The sequence below is a fragment of the Bos indicus x Bos taurus genome, chromosome 7, assembly GCF_003369695.1.
Source record: "Bos indicus x Bos taurus breed Angus x Brahman F1 hybrid chromosome 7, Bos_hybrid_MaternalHap_v2.0, whole genome shotgun sequence".
Taxonomy (NCBI): Eukaryota; Metazoa; Chordata; class Mammalia; order Artiodactyla; family Bovidae; genus Bos; species Bos indicus x Bos taurus.
In genome coordinates this window covers 61,472,140-61,490,636 of record NC_040082.1, presented here as the reverse complement: position 1 = coordinate 61,490,636, position 18,497 = coordinate 61,472,140, and the positions used below count along the sequence as shown (strand labels likewise).

The 18,497-nt window shown below is 39.1% G+C and overlaps 1 protein-coding gene across 3 annotated transcripts in view; it reads left to right on the top strand.

The window, feature by feature from the left end:
• The window catches only part of MYOT (myotilin), a 64,592-nt gene that overhangs the window by 18,828 nt on the left and 27,267 nt on the right, over window positions 1-18,497 (top strand). Inside the window, exon 2 of one of the 3 annotated variants that reach the window (XM_027546416.1) lies at window positions 18,097-18,169. The exons of the other annotated variants lie outside the window; for them this stretch is intronic. Within the exon in view, the coding sequence (XP_027402217.1) occupies window positions 18,162-18,169 (8 nt within the window). The 5' untranslated portion in view covers window positions 18,097-18,161. The remainder of the gene's footprint in view (window positions 1-18,096; window positions 18,170-18,497) is intronic. 3 annotated transcript variants of the gene reach the window in all.

The window sequence follows — 18,497 nt, the reverse complement described above, 5'->3', positions numbered from 1 at the left end:
CAAATGGGACCTAATTAAACTTAAAAGCTGTTGCACAATGAAGGAAACTATAAGCAAGGTGGAACAAGGTACCCTTCAGAATGGGAGAAAATAATAGCAAACAAAGCAACTGACAAAGAATTAATCTCCAATATATATAAGCAGCTCATATAGCTCAATTCCAGAAAAATAAATGACCCAATCAAAAAGTGGGCCAAAGAACTAGACATTTCTCCAAAGAAGACATACAGATGGCTAACAAACACATGAAAAGATGCTCAACATCACTCATTATCAGAGAAATGCAAATCAAAACCACAATGAGGTACCATCTCATGCCGGTCAGAATGGCTGCTATCAAAAAGTCTGCAAACAATAAATGCTGGAGAGGGTGTGGATAAAAGGGAACTCTCTTACACTGTTGGTGGGAATGCAAACTAGCACAGCCACTATGGAGAACAGTGTGGAGATTCCTTAAAAAACTGGAAATAGAACTGCCATACGACCCAGCAATCCCACTGTTGGGCATACACACTGAGGAAACCAGAAATGAAAGAGACACATGTACCCCAATGTTCATCACAGCACTGTTTACAATAGCTAGGACATGGAAGCAACCTAGATGTCCATTGGCAGACGAATGGATAAGAAAGTTGTGGCACATATACACAATGAAATATTACTCAGCTATAAAAAAAATAACGCATTCAAGTCAGTTCTAATGAAGTGGATGAAAGTGGACCCTGTTACAGAGTGAAGTAAGTCAGAAAGAGAAACACCATTATAGTATATTAACACAAATATATGGAATTTAGAAAGACAGTAACAACGACCCTATATGCAAGACACAGATGAAAAGAACATTAGGTTTAAAGAGACACAGATGTAAAGAGACACAGATATAAAGAACAGACTTTTGGACTGTGTGGGAGAAGGTGAGGGTGGGATGATTTGAGAGACTAGCACTGAAACAAGTACATTACCATATGTGAAATAGATGACCAGTGCAAATTTGATGCATGAAGCAGGGCACTCAAAGCCAGTGCTCTGGGACAACCCCAACCAGAGGTATGGGGTGGGGAGGGAGGTGGGAGGGGGCGTTCAGGATGGGAGGACACATGTACACCCGTGGCTGATTCATGTTGATGTATAGCAAAAACCACCACAATATTGTAAAGTAATTAGCCTCCAATTAAAATAAATTTAAAAAAAAAAAGGGTTCTGGGGGTGAGGAGAGTTTGCAAAATACAAATTTTGTCAATCTGCCAAAGCTGGATTGAAAGTTGCTATTTACAAAACAGTAGGACTCTTAACTCTCGGCAACAATCTCTGTCCAGCAGTCACTGTAGGTGCTGAAGAATAAGACCAGAAGTGTTGCAAATTATTCTCCTGGAGTCTAGGTTTCTGTCACCACTGAAAACTTGTTTCAGTATTTTATCCTCAAATAAGAGAAAAAATGTCAAGTCCAATCTTTAGCTAAATTTGAAAATTCTCTAACAAAGTAAAAAGTGGTTTGCCATATAATTCAAACCAAATATCTGTTTATCTTAGTATTTGAGCCTTAAGGTCTGAATTTTTTGTATAGAAGAACTTTATAAACTGGGTCTTTTAAAACTGGTTCCTATACCATCATAAATAAGGGTCCAAGAAATAAAAACAAAACCAATTTTTTCTTTAAAAGAGAGATATTCTTGGAATACTTGCTCTTAGAGCCCTAAGCCTCCATGTGAGAAATCCAACTACCCTGAGGTCACTATGCTATGAAAAGCCCAAGTCGTACAGAAAGGCCCAGCCCAAGAGGAAAAGGTATCACGTGGAAAGAGAGAGAGAGGCCAACTATCACCAAGATGCCAGACTTGTGAGTGAAGGAACCATCTTGGATAAATGTACTCTCAAGGCCCAGCTGCCCTAGTTGAAAACACATGGATCAGAGATGAACTGCCCAGTTGATGCTTCTTGAATTCCTGACCTAAAACATCAAGTCACAGTAGAGAGACCATATGCCCCAAAAAAGCACCTCAGTGAGCAAGAGTTTCAAGATAAGTCCCAGTTGTTTCCAAGCCCATTTAGCTTCTCAGCATCAGGGGGAAGAAGTAGTAACATTCCTAACACATGATCAGGCATCCTATTCTTTGATGGAGAAGCAGTCTGAGAAAGGTCATGAACAATGTGGACCTTGACAATAGGAAAACAAGTATGGTGCAGATACCCAAATAGAAATCTGTATGCTAGTTATGTATGCTAGTTGGGATCTTTCCAACCTAGAAATCAAATCCACATCTCTTACATCTCCTGCACTGGCAGGTAGATTCTTTACCACTGTGCCACCTGGTAAGTATAGCTAGCATGTAACAGTTATCCTTTAAAACAGGTTTATATCAAAATACCATTTAGCTACTGGAGAAATCATGAGAACCAGGACAGTGAGTATTTTACTTTAACATGAAAAAAACGTAACTGATAATCTCTTTGGCACTGCATAAAATAGAGAAATTTGACAAAACATTAGGAAAAGGTAAAACACTGAGTGTGATTAAGTAAAATTTCCAGTCATCTAGAAAATAATCCTACCTTTAACATTAGTGTGTTGAAAACAGAAGAGATTTATTTTTCTAAAAAGCAAGAGAGGGATAATTTCCTAGTGATCTAGTGGTTAGGACTCAGTACTTTCACTGCCATGACCCTGTTGCCCTGGTTGGGGAACTAAGCTCCTGCAAACCATGTGGTACAGCCAAAATAAACAAGTAAACAAATACATAAAAATAAATACAAAGGACTCTTCCCTGGTGGCACAGTGGAAAAGAATCCAATGCAAGGGACACGGATTTGATCCCTGGTCTGGGAAGATCCCACATGCTGTGGAGCAACTAAACCTTGTACCAGAGCTGCTGAGCCAGTGCTCTAGCGCCTGGGAGCTGCAACTGCTGAGCCTGCGAGCTGAAACTACTGAAGCCTGAGCACCTGGAGACTGCTCTGCAACAAGAGGAGCCACTGCAGCGAGAAGCCTGCTCACCACAACCAAGAGCAGCCTCCACGTGCAACTAGAGAAAGCCCACACTCAGCAATGAAGACCCAGCACAGCCAAAGTTGATAAATAAAATTTAAAAATACATATATACATACATACATACAAAGAAAGCAAGAAAGAACAAAAGACAAACAGCCAAACACAAAGACAGTATAATAAATGATCAAGAGATCTGGAAAAATAAAACCCACTGTTACTGAGGAATGGTCTAGATCAGCTGGGGAAGAAATGATAAGGGGCATTTTTAGAATTTTCTGTGTACCTCCTCAGAGCAGCCAGAACAGCCATCATAAAAAAAATCCACAAATAATAAATGCTGGAGAGGATGTGGAGAAAAGAGAATTGTCCTACACTGTTGATGGGAATGTAAACTGGTACAGCCTCTATGGAAAACAGTATGGAGGCTCCTTAAAAAACTAAAAATAGAGCTACCATATGACCCTGAAATCCCATTCCTGGGTATATATCCAGAGGAAAACATGATCCAAAAAGAAATATGCAATCCAGTGTTCACTGCATCACTGTTTACAATAGTTAAGACATGGAAGCAACCTAAATGTCCATCAACAGAGGAATGAATAAAAAAGATGTGGTACATATATACAATGGAATATTACTCAGCCGTAAAAAATAATGAAATAATGTCATTTGCAGCAACATGGATGGACCAAGAGAGTGTCACACTGAGGGAAGTAAATCAGACAGAGAAGGAGAAATATCATTACTAATATGACATCCCTTATATGTGGAATCTAAAAAGAAATAATACAAATGAACTTGCTTACAAAAGATAAACAGACTCACAGACTTCGAGAACAAGCTTATGGTTGCCAGGGGGAAGGATGGGGAGAACGGATAGTTAGGGGGTTTGGGATGGTCATGTACACACTACTACATTTTAAATGGATAACTAACAAGTACCTACTGTATAGCACAAAGAACTCTGCTCAATGTTATACGGGAGCCTAGATGGGAGCAGGATTTAGGGGAGATTGGATACATGTATATATATGGCTGAATCCCTTCACTGTTCACCTGAAACTATCATAGCATTGTTAATCAGCTATACATCCATATAAAATAAAAAGTTTTTTAAAAAGAATTTCCTATGTACCAAAATATCCTCAGGAACTTTTCAAAACCATCACCAAAACGGTCAGTTTATGTCAAATACTATCCTCTCTTCAAACAGCTTAAATATGTTGATATGTCAAATTCATTTTTGCAGAGACTAACAACAGTGGGCCACAGAGTATAGAAGCTCTAGACTTGTTCAAAAATGACAGAAATCATTAAACACACACAATTCACAACACCTTTTCTGACTTAACTCATGTAATCTCCTTCCTCAACTATTTTGCCTCCCTCATCACGCATGAAAAATACATGTCTTCCACAATAGCTGTTCCCTTGTGGACAATTCATATTACTTATCATTCTGTAAATAAAGGTAACTTATTATTTAAAATATATACTAAATAATAAAATAGGCAAACAAAAAACTGGAAATTCAAACTGATCCATCAAATAACTTAACACTTAAAAAGAATGCACCAAATTAAGCTTATTGTGTGAATTTTCACTAAGTATTCCCACTAAGGTGACACTTTGAAACATTTTATGTTGCTAATCTGCCTGACTTCCCTTCTGTTTCCCCAATTTTTGCCTCACTGTAGCTACTATCAGATTCTTTCACTGTGTACTTTTAAACAAACCTGATGTTCTACTTCTCAGACCACTGAACTTACATTACATCCATGAAGCTAGTTTAACTCTGCAGACATCCTATTCAGGCAGTGTTATGAGAACCTCATCATTGTTCCTGATCTCTATGTATCTTGTCATCTTTCCAGGGTAAGACTGCCAAGGTCTTGGACTCTTCATTTGGTGGAGTCTAATTCTGTTCTCTTTACAAAGAGCTAGGGTTACACTCAGCAAAGGTTACCATTTACGTGAGATGTGAAGCCTGCTAGCATAACTCATCACCAAAGTGAAATCCCTAGCTATTTTTTCTCTCAAGGACATCCTCAGCGCTACCTAAAATCAAGAAGGAACACTTCAGGACAGGTCACACATAGGGCCCACACATATTCTGAATTCACCATATCATTTTGATAACTCTAGAGTATAATATTATTTCACAGCAGTTGAGCAAAAGGGTTTTTCTTCCTGAAAACCTCCTTTTCTATCTCCTAGAGGAAAATACATGAGTATCAAATGTAATGACTACAGTGGCTTTAGCAAGAGAAGAGTGAGCTTTCTTTTAGAAATATTCTTTTTCTGGAAGGAAGAGGGGTGGTTCTCATGCTTGGTTTGGTTTTATAACTTACCCAAACGAGTTCTGAAAGGTTTATTTGCATAAATAAATCACATTTTAAGCTGTTACCTAAAGCACAGCTCATCTTTCAAACTTCTGCATTCTGGAATGGCAGTCTAAGCCCCAGTCCTAAGTGCTGACTGGTTTTGCCTTTAATGCAAACATTCATTTTCCTTTCCCTCATCCTCTGATGGAATCTATTCCATAAATATGAAAATCTATTCCAATAAATATGAAAATCAGAGATTTTAAAAGATCAAATTTTTTAAAATAAATTAATTTATTTTAGTTGGAGGCTAAGTACTTTATAATATTGTAGTGGGTTTTGCCATACATTGATATGAATCAGCCATGGGTGTACATGTGTTCCCCATCCTGAACCCCTCCCTCCCCATCCCATCCCTCTGGGTCATCCCCGTGCACCAGCCCCGAGCTCCCTGTCTCATGCATCCAACCTGGACTGGTGATCTATTTCACACATGGTAATATACATGTTTCAATGCTATTCTCTCAAATCATTCCACCCTCGCCTTCTCCTACACAGTCCAAAAGACTGTTCTTTACATCTGTGTCTCTCATCATTATCATCTTTCTAAATTCCATATATATGCATTAATATACTGTACTGGTGTTTTTCTTTCTGGCTTACTTCACTCTGTGTAATAGGCTCCAGTTTCATCCACTTCATTAGAACTGATTCAAACGTATTCTTTTTAATGGCTGAGTAATATTCCATTGTGTGTATGTGCCACAGCTTTCTTATCCATCTTGTCTGCCGATGGACATCTAGGTTGCTTCCATGTCCTGGCTATTGTAAACAGTGCGATGAACATTGGGGCACACGTGTCTCTTTCAGTTCTGGTTTCCTTGGTGTGTATGCCCAGCAGTGGGATTGCTGGGTCGTATGGCAGTTCTATTTCCAGTTTTTTAAGGAATCTCCACACTGTTCTCCATAGTGGCTGTGCTAGTTTGCATTCCCACCAACAGTGTAAGAGAGTTCCCTTTTCTCCACACTCTCTCCAGCATTTATTGTTTGTAAACTTTTTGATAGCAGCCATTCTGACCGGCATGAGATGGTACCTCATTGTGGTTTTGATTTGCATTTCTCTGATAATGAGTGATGTTGAGCATCTTTTCATGTGTTTGTTAGCCATCTGTATGTCTTCTTTGGAGAAATGTCTGTTTAGTTCTTTGGCCCATTTTTTGATTGGGTCGTTTGTTTTTCTGGAATTGAGCTGCATGACCTGCTTATATATATTGGAGATTAATTCTTTGTCAGTTGCTTTGTTTGCTATTATTTTCTCCCATTCTGAAGGGTACCTTGTTTTACCTTGCTTATAGTTTCCTTCATTGTGCAACAGCTTTTAAGTTTAATTAGGTCCCATTTGTTTATTTTTGCTTTTATTTCCATTACTCTGGGAGGTGGGTCATAGAGGATCTTGCTATGATCAAATTTCTAAAATATTTTGAAAATGCAAACAGACCTAGAAGAAACCTTCTCACTTCTTATTAGATACGTGATAACCAAGACCCCAAAGGGTCTTGGCATAGGAAATGGCAACCCACTCCAGTATCCTTGCCTGGAAAATTTCATGGACAGATCAGCCTCGTGAGCTACAATCCATGGGATCACAAAGAGGTGGACACAACTGAGTGCACGTGCACATGCATACACCTAAGAGTCTTGTCCAAGGCATATAACTAATTAATGATAGATCTAGAACCAAAATCCAGACTTCCTCAATCCTGAATTAGTGCTCTCTCTCCCACACTATCTGGTGTCTCTATATTTTTATCCATTTCTATATCATCTTCAGACACAGATGGTTTAATTCACGCTAACCAGTAGCATATCCCAAAGTAAGATTCAGGACATCTCACGGCTCTATTAGTTATCACTGTCTCCTTTTGTCAGCTGGAAGATCACGGACAGAAGATGGGAAATCCTGCCTGGCCTCTTCATGCCCCTGATGAAATGACAGCACAGGCTGTCTAGTGCCTTGTGCATGAAGTTTCATTGTTCATGCTTAGAACAAGAAGCATCTGAGATGTTGCAGGGGCGGCGGGGGGTGGGGGGGGGGGGCAGGTTCCCTTTATAAGAATTGGATTTCCTCTCTTTTTCTCATTAGCCAGGGAGCATAGGACAATTTGAAGGTGGGCAAAAACTTGAATTTCATTCACCACCAAAACTATTTTGCTGATGTTTTCTAGCTTCTCCTTCAAAATATGCCAAGAGGCTTAAACGAAATTCTAGCCTCTTGAACCAAATGACCTTTTATTTATAAGGTATGTTTCTTCCAAGAAGTTCCAAATGTTTCTTACACTTTCTCTTAATTCTTCTCTTCCCATGAGGGGAAGCATTTCATTTTTATCTTCCTGCCACAGCCATAGTTTCCCTGCTGTTTCTAGGGTTTCTTTTCAGGGTCTGATACTTAAAGGTTAGAATCTCCAGAAGTCACAAACATTCTCAACTGATGTCTCAGCCAAGATTGCTAACAAACGTATTCATTCAACAAATATTTACTGAGTATCTCCTATGTGCCCGGCACTATTGTAGGTACTAGGGATACAAGAGTAAACAAAACAGATCTTTGAGAAGCTAACACACAAATTAAAAAGATGATTTCCATTACCCATTGAATTCTGAACCACAAAAATGCTCTATTCTGATAAAAAAAAATTAAAAAATCACTGCCGTCTCAACTACTCAGACTAATATCTGCAGTTCTACATTTATACAGTAATATAGAGTTCATTTGCTACAGGCCTATATGGATTGCATTAGAAAACATGAAATTTGGATTCTAATCCTGACTCTTCCACCAACAGATTGCATGACCTTCAGCAAATACATAACCTCTAGGACCCTTAGAGTTTTGTTCTCTGAAGATGTTAGACAAGATTTCCCATGTCTTAGTCTGCAATTCTGTGATTGGTTAACTTCACCTAAGATGGCTATATTCCATTTTTTTAAATTGGAATATAGTTCATTTATAATGTTGTACTAGTTTCTGCTGTACATCAAAGTGAGTCAGTTATATGCAAACACATATCCACTCTTTTTAGATTCTATTTCCATATAGGTCATTGCAGAGTATTTAATATAATTCCATATGCTACACAATAAGTTCTTATTAGTTATCTATTTTATATATAATAGTACGTATATGTCGATCCCAGCCTCCCAATGTATTCCTTCCTCCCCTTTTCCCCTTGGTAACCATAAGGTTTATCAAAGTCTGTGATTCAATTCTGTTATGTAAATAGGTTCATTTGTACCACTTTTTTAGACTCCCCATATAAGTGATATGATATGATATTTGTTTTTCTCTGACTTACTTCACTCAATATGAAAATCTCTAGGGCCCATCTATGTCTCACAAATGGCATTAGTTCATTCTATTTTATGACTGAGTAGTATTCTATTGTGCATATGTACCACATATTTTTTATCTATTCCTTCATCAATGGACATTTAGGTTGCTTCCATGTCCTAGCTATTGTGAATGGTGCTGCTATGAACACAGGGGTGCATGTATCCTTTCAAATTATGGTTTTTTCCGGATATATGCCCAGGAGTGGGATTGTTGGATATGGTAGCTCTATTTTTTAGTTTTCTAGGGAATCTCCATACTGCTCTCCATAGTGGCTATACCAATTTATATTCCCACCAACAGTCCAGAGGTTTCCCTTTTCTGGAAGAGGAGGAATCTTTCTATATCAACTGCTTTTATTTGTGGAGTGGTATTGAGGGAAATAACACAAACTAACACACACCTCCTAGGACAACTGTTAACAGCATCTGCTCATGAAATAATCTATAAAATCAATCGGCTCCGTGCTTATTATGTCTTCAACACTGGACTAAATACTTTGGGGATGGGAGACACACGGAAAGACACTTGATCTTAAGGAACCTGATATATGGTGAAAGTACACAACAGTAAAGAACTGGAAACAAAAGTGTATTATAGGAGTTCTCTTGTGGCTAGGATTCTAGGTTTTCACTGCTGTGGCCCCAGTTTAATCTCTGGTTTGGAACTGAGATCCTTAAAGTCATATGGCATGGCCAAAAAAAACCAGAAGTGCACTATTAATATAAGGATTGTAAGTTCGCAAGAGAAGAAAAAGCAAAGACAACTAGATTCAAACCCTCTGAGGAAAGGTGGATCTACCTATAGATCCAGGTGGATCTCCCTGGATCTACCTATAGCAATCACCATCACAATAATGATGATGTCCAACACATGGACATCACCAGATGGTCGACACCAAAATCAGACTGATTATATTCTTTGCAGCCAAAGATGGAGAAGCTCTATACAGTCAGCAAAAACAAGACCAGGAGCTGACTGTGCCTCGGATCATGAACTCCTTATTGCCAAATTCAGACTGAAATTGAAGAAAGTGGAGAAAACCACTAGACCATTCAGGTATGACCTAAATCAAATCCTTTATGACTATGCAGTGGAAGTGAGAAATAGATTTAGAGAAATAGGATTAGATCTGACAGACAGAGTGCCTGATGAACTATGGATGGAGGTTTGTGACAGTGTACAGGAGACAGGCCACTGCTGAGTTTTCCAAATTTGCTGGCATATTGAGTGCAGCACTTTCACAGCATCATCTTTCAGGATTTGAAAAAGCTCAACTGGAATTCCATCACCTCCACTAGCTTTGTTTGTAGTGATGTTTTCTAAGGCCTACTTGACTTCACATTCCAGGATATCTGGCTCTAGGTGAGTGATCACACCATCGTGATTATCTGGGTCATGAAGATCTTTTTTGTACAGTTCTTCTGTGTATTCTTGCCACCTCTTCTTAATATCTTCTGCTTCTGTGAGGTCCATACCATTTCTGTCCTTTATCGAGCCCATTTTTGCATGAAATGTTCCCTTGGTATCTCTGATTTTCTTGAAGAGATCTCTAGTCTTTCCCATTCTGTTGTTTTCCTCTATTTCTTTGCACTGGTCACTGAGGAAGGCTTTCTTATCTCTTCTTGCTATTCTTTGGAACTCTGCATCCAGATGCTCATATCTTTCCAGCAATACGTGAACCGTGAACTTCCAGATGTTCAAGCTGGTTTTAGAAAAAGCAGAGGAAGCAGAGACCAAATTGCCAACATCTGCTGGATCATCGAAAAAGCAAGAGAGTTCCAGAAAAACATCTATTTCTGCTTTAGTGACTATGCCAAAGCCTTTGACTGTGTGGATCACAATAAACTGTGGAAATTCTTCAAGAGATGGGAATACCAGACCACCCGACCTGCCTCTTGAGAAACCTGTATGCAGGTCAGGAAGCAACAGTTAGAAATGGACATGGAACAACAGACTGGTTCCAAATAGGAAAAGGAGTATGTCAAGGCTGTATACTGTCACCCTGCTTTTTTAATTTATATGCAGAGTACATCATGAGAAATGCTGGACCGGAGGAAGCACAAGCTAGAATCAAGATTGCCAGGAGAAATATTAATAACCTCAGATATGCAGATGACACCACCGTTATGGCAGAAAGTGAAGAAGAACTAAAGAGCCTCTTGATGAAAGTGAAAGAGGAGAGTGAAAAAGTTGGCTTAAAGCTCAACATTCAGAAAAATAAAATCATGGCATCCGGTCCCATCACTTCATGGCAGATAGATGGGGAAACAGTGGAAACCGTGGCTGACTTTATTTTTCTGGGCTCCAAAACCACTGCAAATGGTGACTGCAGCCATGAAATTAAAAGACACTTACTCCTTGGAAGGAAAGTTATGACCAACCTAGACAGCATATTAAAAAGCAGAGACATTACTTTGCAAACAAAGGTCCATCTAGTCAAGGTTATGGTTTTTCTCGTGGTCATGTATGAATGTGAGAGTTGGACTATAAAGAAAGCTGAAAGCATAAGAATTGATGCTTTTGAACTGTGGTGTTGGAAAAGACTCTTGAGAGTCTCTTGGACTGGAAGGAGATCCAACCAGTCCATCCTAAAGGAGATCAGTCCTGGGTATTCATTGAAAGGACTGATTTTGAAGCTGAAACTCCAATACTTTGGCCACCTGATGCTAAGAGCTGACTCACTGGAAAAAACCCTGATGGTGGGAAAGATAGAGAGCAGGAGGAGAAGGGGACCTCAGAGGATGAGATGGTTGGATGGCATCATCTACTCGATGGACATGGGTTTGGGTGGACTCCGGGAGTTGGTGATGGACAGGGAGGCCTGGCATGCTGCGATTCATGGGGTCGCAAAGAGTCAGACACGACTGATCGACTGATCTCTGATCTCTCTTTCACTTTCATCAAGAGGCTCTTTAGTTCCTCTTCACTTTCTGCCATAAGGGTGGTGTCATCTGTATATCTGAGGTTATTGATATTTCTCCTGGCCATCATGATTCCACCTTGTGCTTCTTCCCACCCAGCGTTTCTCATGATGTACTCTGCATATAAGTTAAAAAAGCAGGGTGACAGTATACAGCCTTGACGTACTCCTTTCCTGATTTGGAACCAGTTTTTTGTTCCATGTCCATTTCTAACTGTTGCTTCCTAACCTGCATACAGGTTTCTCAAGAGGCAGGTCAGGTGGTCTGGTATTCCCATCTCTTGAAGAATCTCCACAGTTTGTTGTGATGCACACAGTCAAAGGCTTTGGCATAGTCAGTAAAGCAGAAGTAGATGTTTTACTGGATTGCTCTTGCTTTTTCAATGATCCAACAGATGTTGGAAATTTGATCTCTTGTTCCTCTGGCTTTTCTAAATCCAGCTTGAATATCTGGAAGTTCATGGTTCATGTACTGTTGAAGCCTGGCTTGGAGAATTTTGAGCATTACTTTACTAGCGTGTGAGATGAATGCAATTGTGCGGTAGTTTGAGCATACTTTGGCATTGCCTTTCTTTGGGATTGGAATGAAAACTGACCTTTTCCAGTCTTGTGGCCACTGCTGAGTTTGCCATATTTGCTGGCATATTGAGTGCAACACTTTCACAGCATCATCTTTTAAGATTTGAAAGAGCTCAACTGGAATTCCATCACCTCCACTAGCTTTGCTTGTAGTGATGCTTCCTAAGGCCCACTTGACTTCACATTCCAGGATGTCTGGCTCTAGGTGAGTGATCACACACAACTGTGATTATCTGGATCATGAAGATCTTCTTTGTATAGTTCTTCTGTGTATTCTTGCCACCTCTTCTTTATATCTTCTGCTTCTGTTATATCCATACCATTTCTGTCCTTTATTGAGCCCATCTTTGCATGAATTGTTCCCTTGGTATCTTTAATTTTCTTGAAGAGATCTCTAGTCTTTCCCATTCTATTGCTTTCCTCTATTTCTTTGCATTGATCACTGAGGAAGGCTTTTTATCTCCTGCTATTCTTTGGAACTCTGCATTCAAATAGGTATATCTTTCCTTTTCTCCTTTGCCTTTAGCTTCTCTTCTTTTCACAGCTATTTCTAAGGCCTATTCAGACAACCATTTTGCTTTTTTGCATTTCTTTTTCTTCGGGACGGTCTTGATCCCTGTCTCCTGTACAATGTCACATACTTCTGTCCATAGTTCATCAGGCACTCTGTCTATCAGATCTAATCCCTTGAATTTATTTCTCACTTCCACTGTAAAATCATAAGGGATTTGATTTAAGTCATACCTGAATGGTCCAGTGGGGAATGGTCCAGTAGGGAAACTACTTTCTTCAATTTAAGTCTGAATTTTACAATAAGGGGTTCTTGATTATACCAGTCAAGCTCCTGTCTCCTTTGAAATCATAGCACTTATTACTAGCAGCCTGTGGGGTGATTACATGCTGTCTTGTGATGTCAATGGCATTATTAAATGTCTTCTGATATTAGTGTTTTTGATGTCTTGTGGTATTACTAGGATGTTGTTGCTGTTGTTCAGTTGCTAAGTCATGCCCAACTCTTTGCAATACCATGGACTGTAGCACAGCAGGCTCCTCCCTCCTCCACTATCTCCCAGAGTTTACACAAATTCATGCCCAGTGAGTTAGTGATGCTATCTAACCATCTCAACCTCTGCCACCCCCTTCTTTTGCCTTCAATCTTTCCCAGCATCAGGGTCTTTTCCAATGAGATGGCTCTTTCAATCAGGCAGCCAAAGTACTGGAGCTTCAGCAACAGTCCTTCCAGTGAATATTCAAGGTTAATTTCCCTTAGGATTGACTGGTTTGATTATCTTGAGTCCAAGACAAAAGTCTTCCCCAGCACCACAATTCAAAAGCATCAGTTTTTCAGCTCTCAGCCTTCTTTATGGTCTACCTCCCACATTCATACATGACTATGGATAGAAAAACCATAGCTTTGATTATATGGACCTTTGTCAGCAAAATTATGTCTCTGTTTTTTAATACACTATCTAGGTTTGTCATAGCTTTCCTTCCAAGGAGCAAGCATCTTTTAATTTCATGGCTGCAGTCATAGTCCACAGTGATTCTAGAGCCTGAGAAAATAAAATCTGTCACAGCTTCCACTTTTCTTCTATTTGCCATGAAGTGATGGGACTGGATGTCATGATCTTAGTTTTTTGAATTCTGAGTTTCAAGCCAGCTTTTTCACTCTCCTCTTTTACCCTCATCAAGAGGCTCTTTACTTCCTCTTCTGCCTTTAGCATAGTATCATCTACATATCTGAGGTTGATGACATTTCTCCTGGCAAGCTTGATTCCAGCTTGTGATTCATCCAGCCTGAGATTTTATATGATGTACTCTGCATGTAAGTTAAATAAATTACTAAGACAGCACCTATATTACCGTGTATCTTTTGCAGTATTGAGCGTTTCATATACTTTTATTGTGCCAGCTAACTCTAAACTCTTTTGGATTGCTCCTGGGGTCTTGGCTAATTCAAAAGTTTGAGTGTTTGTGAAGCTTTCATTCATTAGAAAAATGATCCAAATCAAATAAATACAGTTAACACTACTTGATTCTACCCTATTTAGAGACTCTTTTTGTGCCCAGTTTTGGACATAAAGGCAATCTGTGTGTGTTTGCAATCCCTTCAGCCCTTATACACTCATAGAATCATAGCTATCTTCTGAACAACCAAAGAAAAATTCTATCTGTTCCTTGAAAATTAAAAAACAACTAACTCAGTTAAAAAGTAGTTCCAGTTTGCAGATTTATTTTAAGTTTACAAATTTATAATATAAATAAATAGAAAGGAATTTGTTATATATAAATAGAAAGGAATAGACATAATATATATGTAAATTTTAAATAATAATAAAATGCATACTCTGAAGCCATTATCCACCATAGGAAATAAAACATGAAAGAGCAAATCTTTTATATCATCAAAAGTTTTAAGTAAATTAACTCTAAAATGATTATAAAACCTTAAGATGATAAAGGGGGTTTTAAGACTAAAAAAAGACACCAACTATTACAGTATTATATCGTGAGATCAGAAGGAGATTACGGGCTTCACTGGTGGCTCAGTGGTAAAGAATCTGACTGCCAATGCAGGAGATATGGGTTCAATCCCTGGTCTTGGAAGATCCTGCATGTCAGAGAGAAACTAAGCCTGTGTGCCTCAACTATTGAGCCTGTGTTCTAGAGCCTGGGAGCCACAATGACTAAGCCACAACTTTTGAAGCCCACGCACTCTAGAGCCCAACAAGAGAAGCCACCACAATGATAAGCCCACACACCTCAATCAGAGAGTAGCCCCTGCTCTCTGCAACTAGAGAAAAGCCAGTGCAGCAACAAAGACTCAGCATGGCCAAAAATAAATAAATAAATAATGATTTTTAAAAGGAGATTAGATAAATCTAGTCCTAATGATGGTATCAAATACTTCTGCAAAAGATTTTTTAAGTCTATTTTATGTCCCTTAAAGAATTGTAGTGTAAAGTGACTATATAGCCTGGATTTTTGGAATAATTACAATTTCACCCCATTTCCATAAACCAATGGCTTTTTGGAAATTACAATATTTTGTTATTCAAGCTACTCTACATCTTCCAATGTACCTCTTCTATCAAGAAATAAAGATTCTTGTTGGGGTCATGCGATCTATGCTGGTGTGGGTAAATAATCAGCATTCAGTTCAATTCAGTTCAGTCGCTCAGTCGTGTGCGACTCTTTGTGACCCCATGAATCACAGCACGCCAGGCCTCCCTGTCCATCAACAACTCCCGGAGTTCACTCAAACTCATGTCCATCAAGTCAGTGATGCCATCCAGCCATCTCATCCTCTGTCGTCCCCTTCTCCTCCTGCCCCCAATCCCTCCCAGCATCAGAGTCTTTTCCAATGAGTCAACTCTTCGCATGAGGTGGCCAAAGTACAGGAGTTTCAGCTTTAGCATCTCTGGAGTTATTTCTCCACTGATCTCCAGTAGCATATTGGGCACCTACTGACCTGGGGAGTCCCTCTTTCAGTATCCTATCATTTTGCCTTTTCATACTGTTCATGGGGTTCTCAAGGCAAGAATACTGAAGTGGTTTGCCATTCCCTTCTCCAGTGGACCACATTCTGTCAGCATAGATAAAATGAAAAAAACAAAAGCATCAGCTTACAGATTTAGAAGATTCTGACTCTAGTTGCTATTGAATTACTGGCTTTCATGAAGTGAGCATTAGACTTTCAGGTAGCTAATGCAGAGGGAAATATAACCAATATTAAGATCCACAGTATCTATGAGGAAAAACTAAACCAGTTGCACAGGAGAAGCCCAATTATTCCTGATTCTAAGAACTGAGATGTATTTCTCTACTAAGTCTTCACAGAGATAATATGATCATTTACATCCCTTCCTTATAGTAAACACAGCAATGTGTTTCAAAGGGTTTTGTTTTCAATTGAGTTACAAGTGATGTAGAATATTATATAAGTTACATGGCAACCCACTCCAGTATTCTTGCCTGGAGAATCCCATGGCCAGAGGAGCCTAGAAGGCTACAGTCTATGGGGTCACAAGAGCTGGATACAACTTAGCGACTAAACTACTACAGGTGTACAATATAGTGACTCACAATTTTTAAAGCTTATACTCCATTAATAGTTATTGTAAACATTGACTACAGTCTTTGTATTGTACTATATAGCCTTATAGTTTATTTTATACATAATAGCTTGTATCTCTTAATCCCCTATTATTATATTGCCCCTTCCCCCTTCCCTCTCCTCACTGGCAATCACTAGTTTGGTCTCTATATTTGTGAGTCTGCCTCCTTTTTGTTATATTCACTGCTGCTGCTGCTGCTAAGTCGCATCAGTCGTGTCCGACTCTGTGCGACCCCATAGACGGCAGCCCACCAGGCTCCCCCGTCCCTGGGATTCTCCAGGCAAGAACACTGGAGTGGGTTGCCATTTCCTTCTCCAATGCATGAAAGTGAAAGTAAAGTTGCTCAGTTGTGTCTGACTCTTAGCAACCCCATGGACTGCAGCCTACCAGGCTCCTCCATCCCTGGGATTCTCCAGGCAAGAACACTGGAGTGGGTTGCCATTTCCTTCTCCAATGCATGAAAGTGAAAAGTGAAAGTGAAGTTGCTCAGTCGTGTCTGACTCTTAGCGACCCCATGGACTGCAGCCTACCAGGCTCCTCCGTCCTTGGGATTCTCCAGGCAAGAGTACTGGAGTGGGGTGCCATCGCCTTCTAGTTTTCTGTAATAAATTCCACATATAAGTGACACCATACAGTATTTGTCTTTCTCTGTCTGAACTTTATTCACTTAGCACAATACCCTCCAAGTCCATCCGTGTTGTTGCAAATGGCAAAATTTCATTCCTTTTTTGGCTGAGTGTTCCAGGAAATGGCAACCCACTCCAGTATTCTTGCCTGGAAAATCCCATGGACGGAGGAGCCTGGTAGGCTACAGTCAGTCCGTGGGGTCGCAAAGAGTCGGACACGACTGAGCAACTTCACTTTCACGTTCACTTTCATTCCATGTATATATATCATTATCCATTCATCCATTGATGGACACTTTGATTGCTTACATACCTTGGCAACTGTTGTTTTTGTTTTTTCCAAATACCTACCCAGCAGTGGATATTCCTAAGTCATATGGTAGTTCTGTTTTTAGTTTTTTGAGGAATCTCCATACTATTTTCCATAGTATACCCTACCAACAAGGTATAAAGATTCCCTTTTCTCCACATCCTTGCCAACATTTGTTATTTGGGTTCTTTTGATGATAGCCATCCTGACAGGTATGAAATGATACCTCATTGTGGTTTTGATTTGCATTGCCTGATGATTAGCAACATTGAGCATCTTTTCATGTGCCTGTGTTTCCTCTTTGGAAAAATATCTATTCAGGTCTTCTGCTAATTTTTTAATCGAGTTGTTTTATTGATGAGCTGTATGAGCTTCTTATATATTTTGAATATTAACCCCTCATCAGTCATATCATTTGCAAACATTTTCTCCCATTTAGTAGGTTGTCTTTTTGTTTCATCAACCATTTTCTTTGCTGTGCGAAAGCTTTTAAGTATAATTAGGTTCAATGGATTTTTTATCATAACAAATATGCTGAGGACTTCAAACCAAAATGCAAATTCAGAGATACAAATATATGCCCTCTGAAATGACATTTTTGGGAAATAAGTCAGCAGTTCTTCTGGGTACAGGCATCATAACTTCATAAAGGCAAACATCTGGAATTTTTACACTGCAGATATTAAAATAGTTCCATCCTTAGTCAAGAATTCAGATGTTTTGGATAGATCTGCTATTTGTAATTAATTTGCTGGTCCTAGTATGAATATAATATACTTGAACTACATTTCATTAAATTCCCAGCAGATTTAGATAGAATTTCTTTTTTCCCTTTCTTATAGGTAAGTACCCAGAGAAGTGAGAAAACGTTTTTTCTCTGGGATTATGCTTGGCATATGTGACAGAAATGTCAGAGTAAGTACAAAATGTGAATGTGCATTTGTCATGTATGACTATAGGGGGAATTCTACTTTTAAAAAAATATACCAATCTATTTATCAACTTTCCAAAGTGCAATCTGATTATTTGCTTTGGAAGTTTTTTCTTCTGCAATGTAAGTGTTCAGTAAGAGCCCACTGATTATGGGCTGGAGGAAAAGACAAAGGAAATCTAAACCAAAACGACTAGGAGCCATAATCTACTAATACTTGCTCAAAGAGAAAACACTTGAATTATTATGCAAACCAAAAGAAAAATAAGAATTCAAGGTAAAAATGTCATAAATTTAGTATATACTCATGTA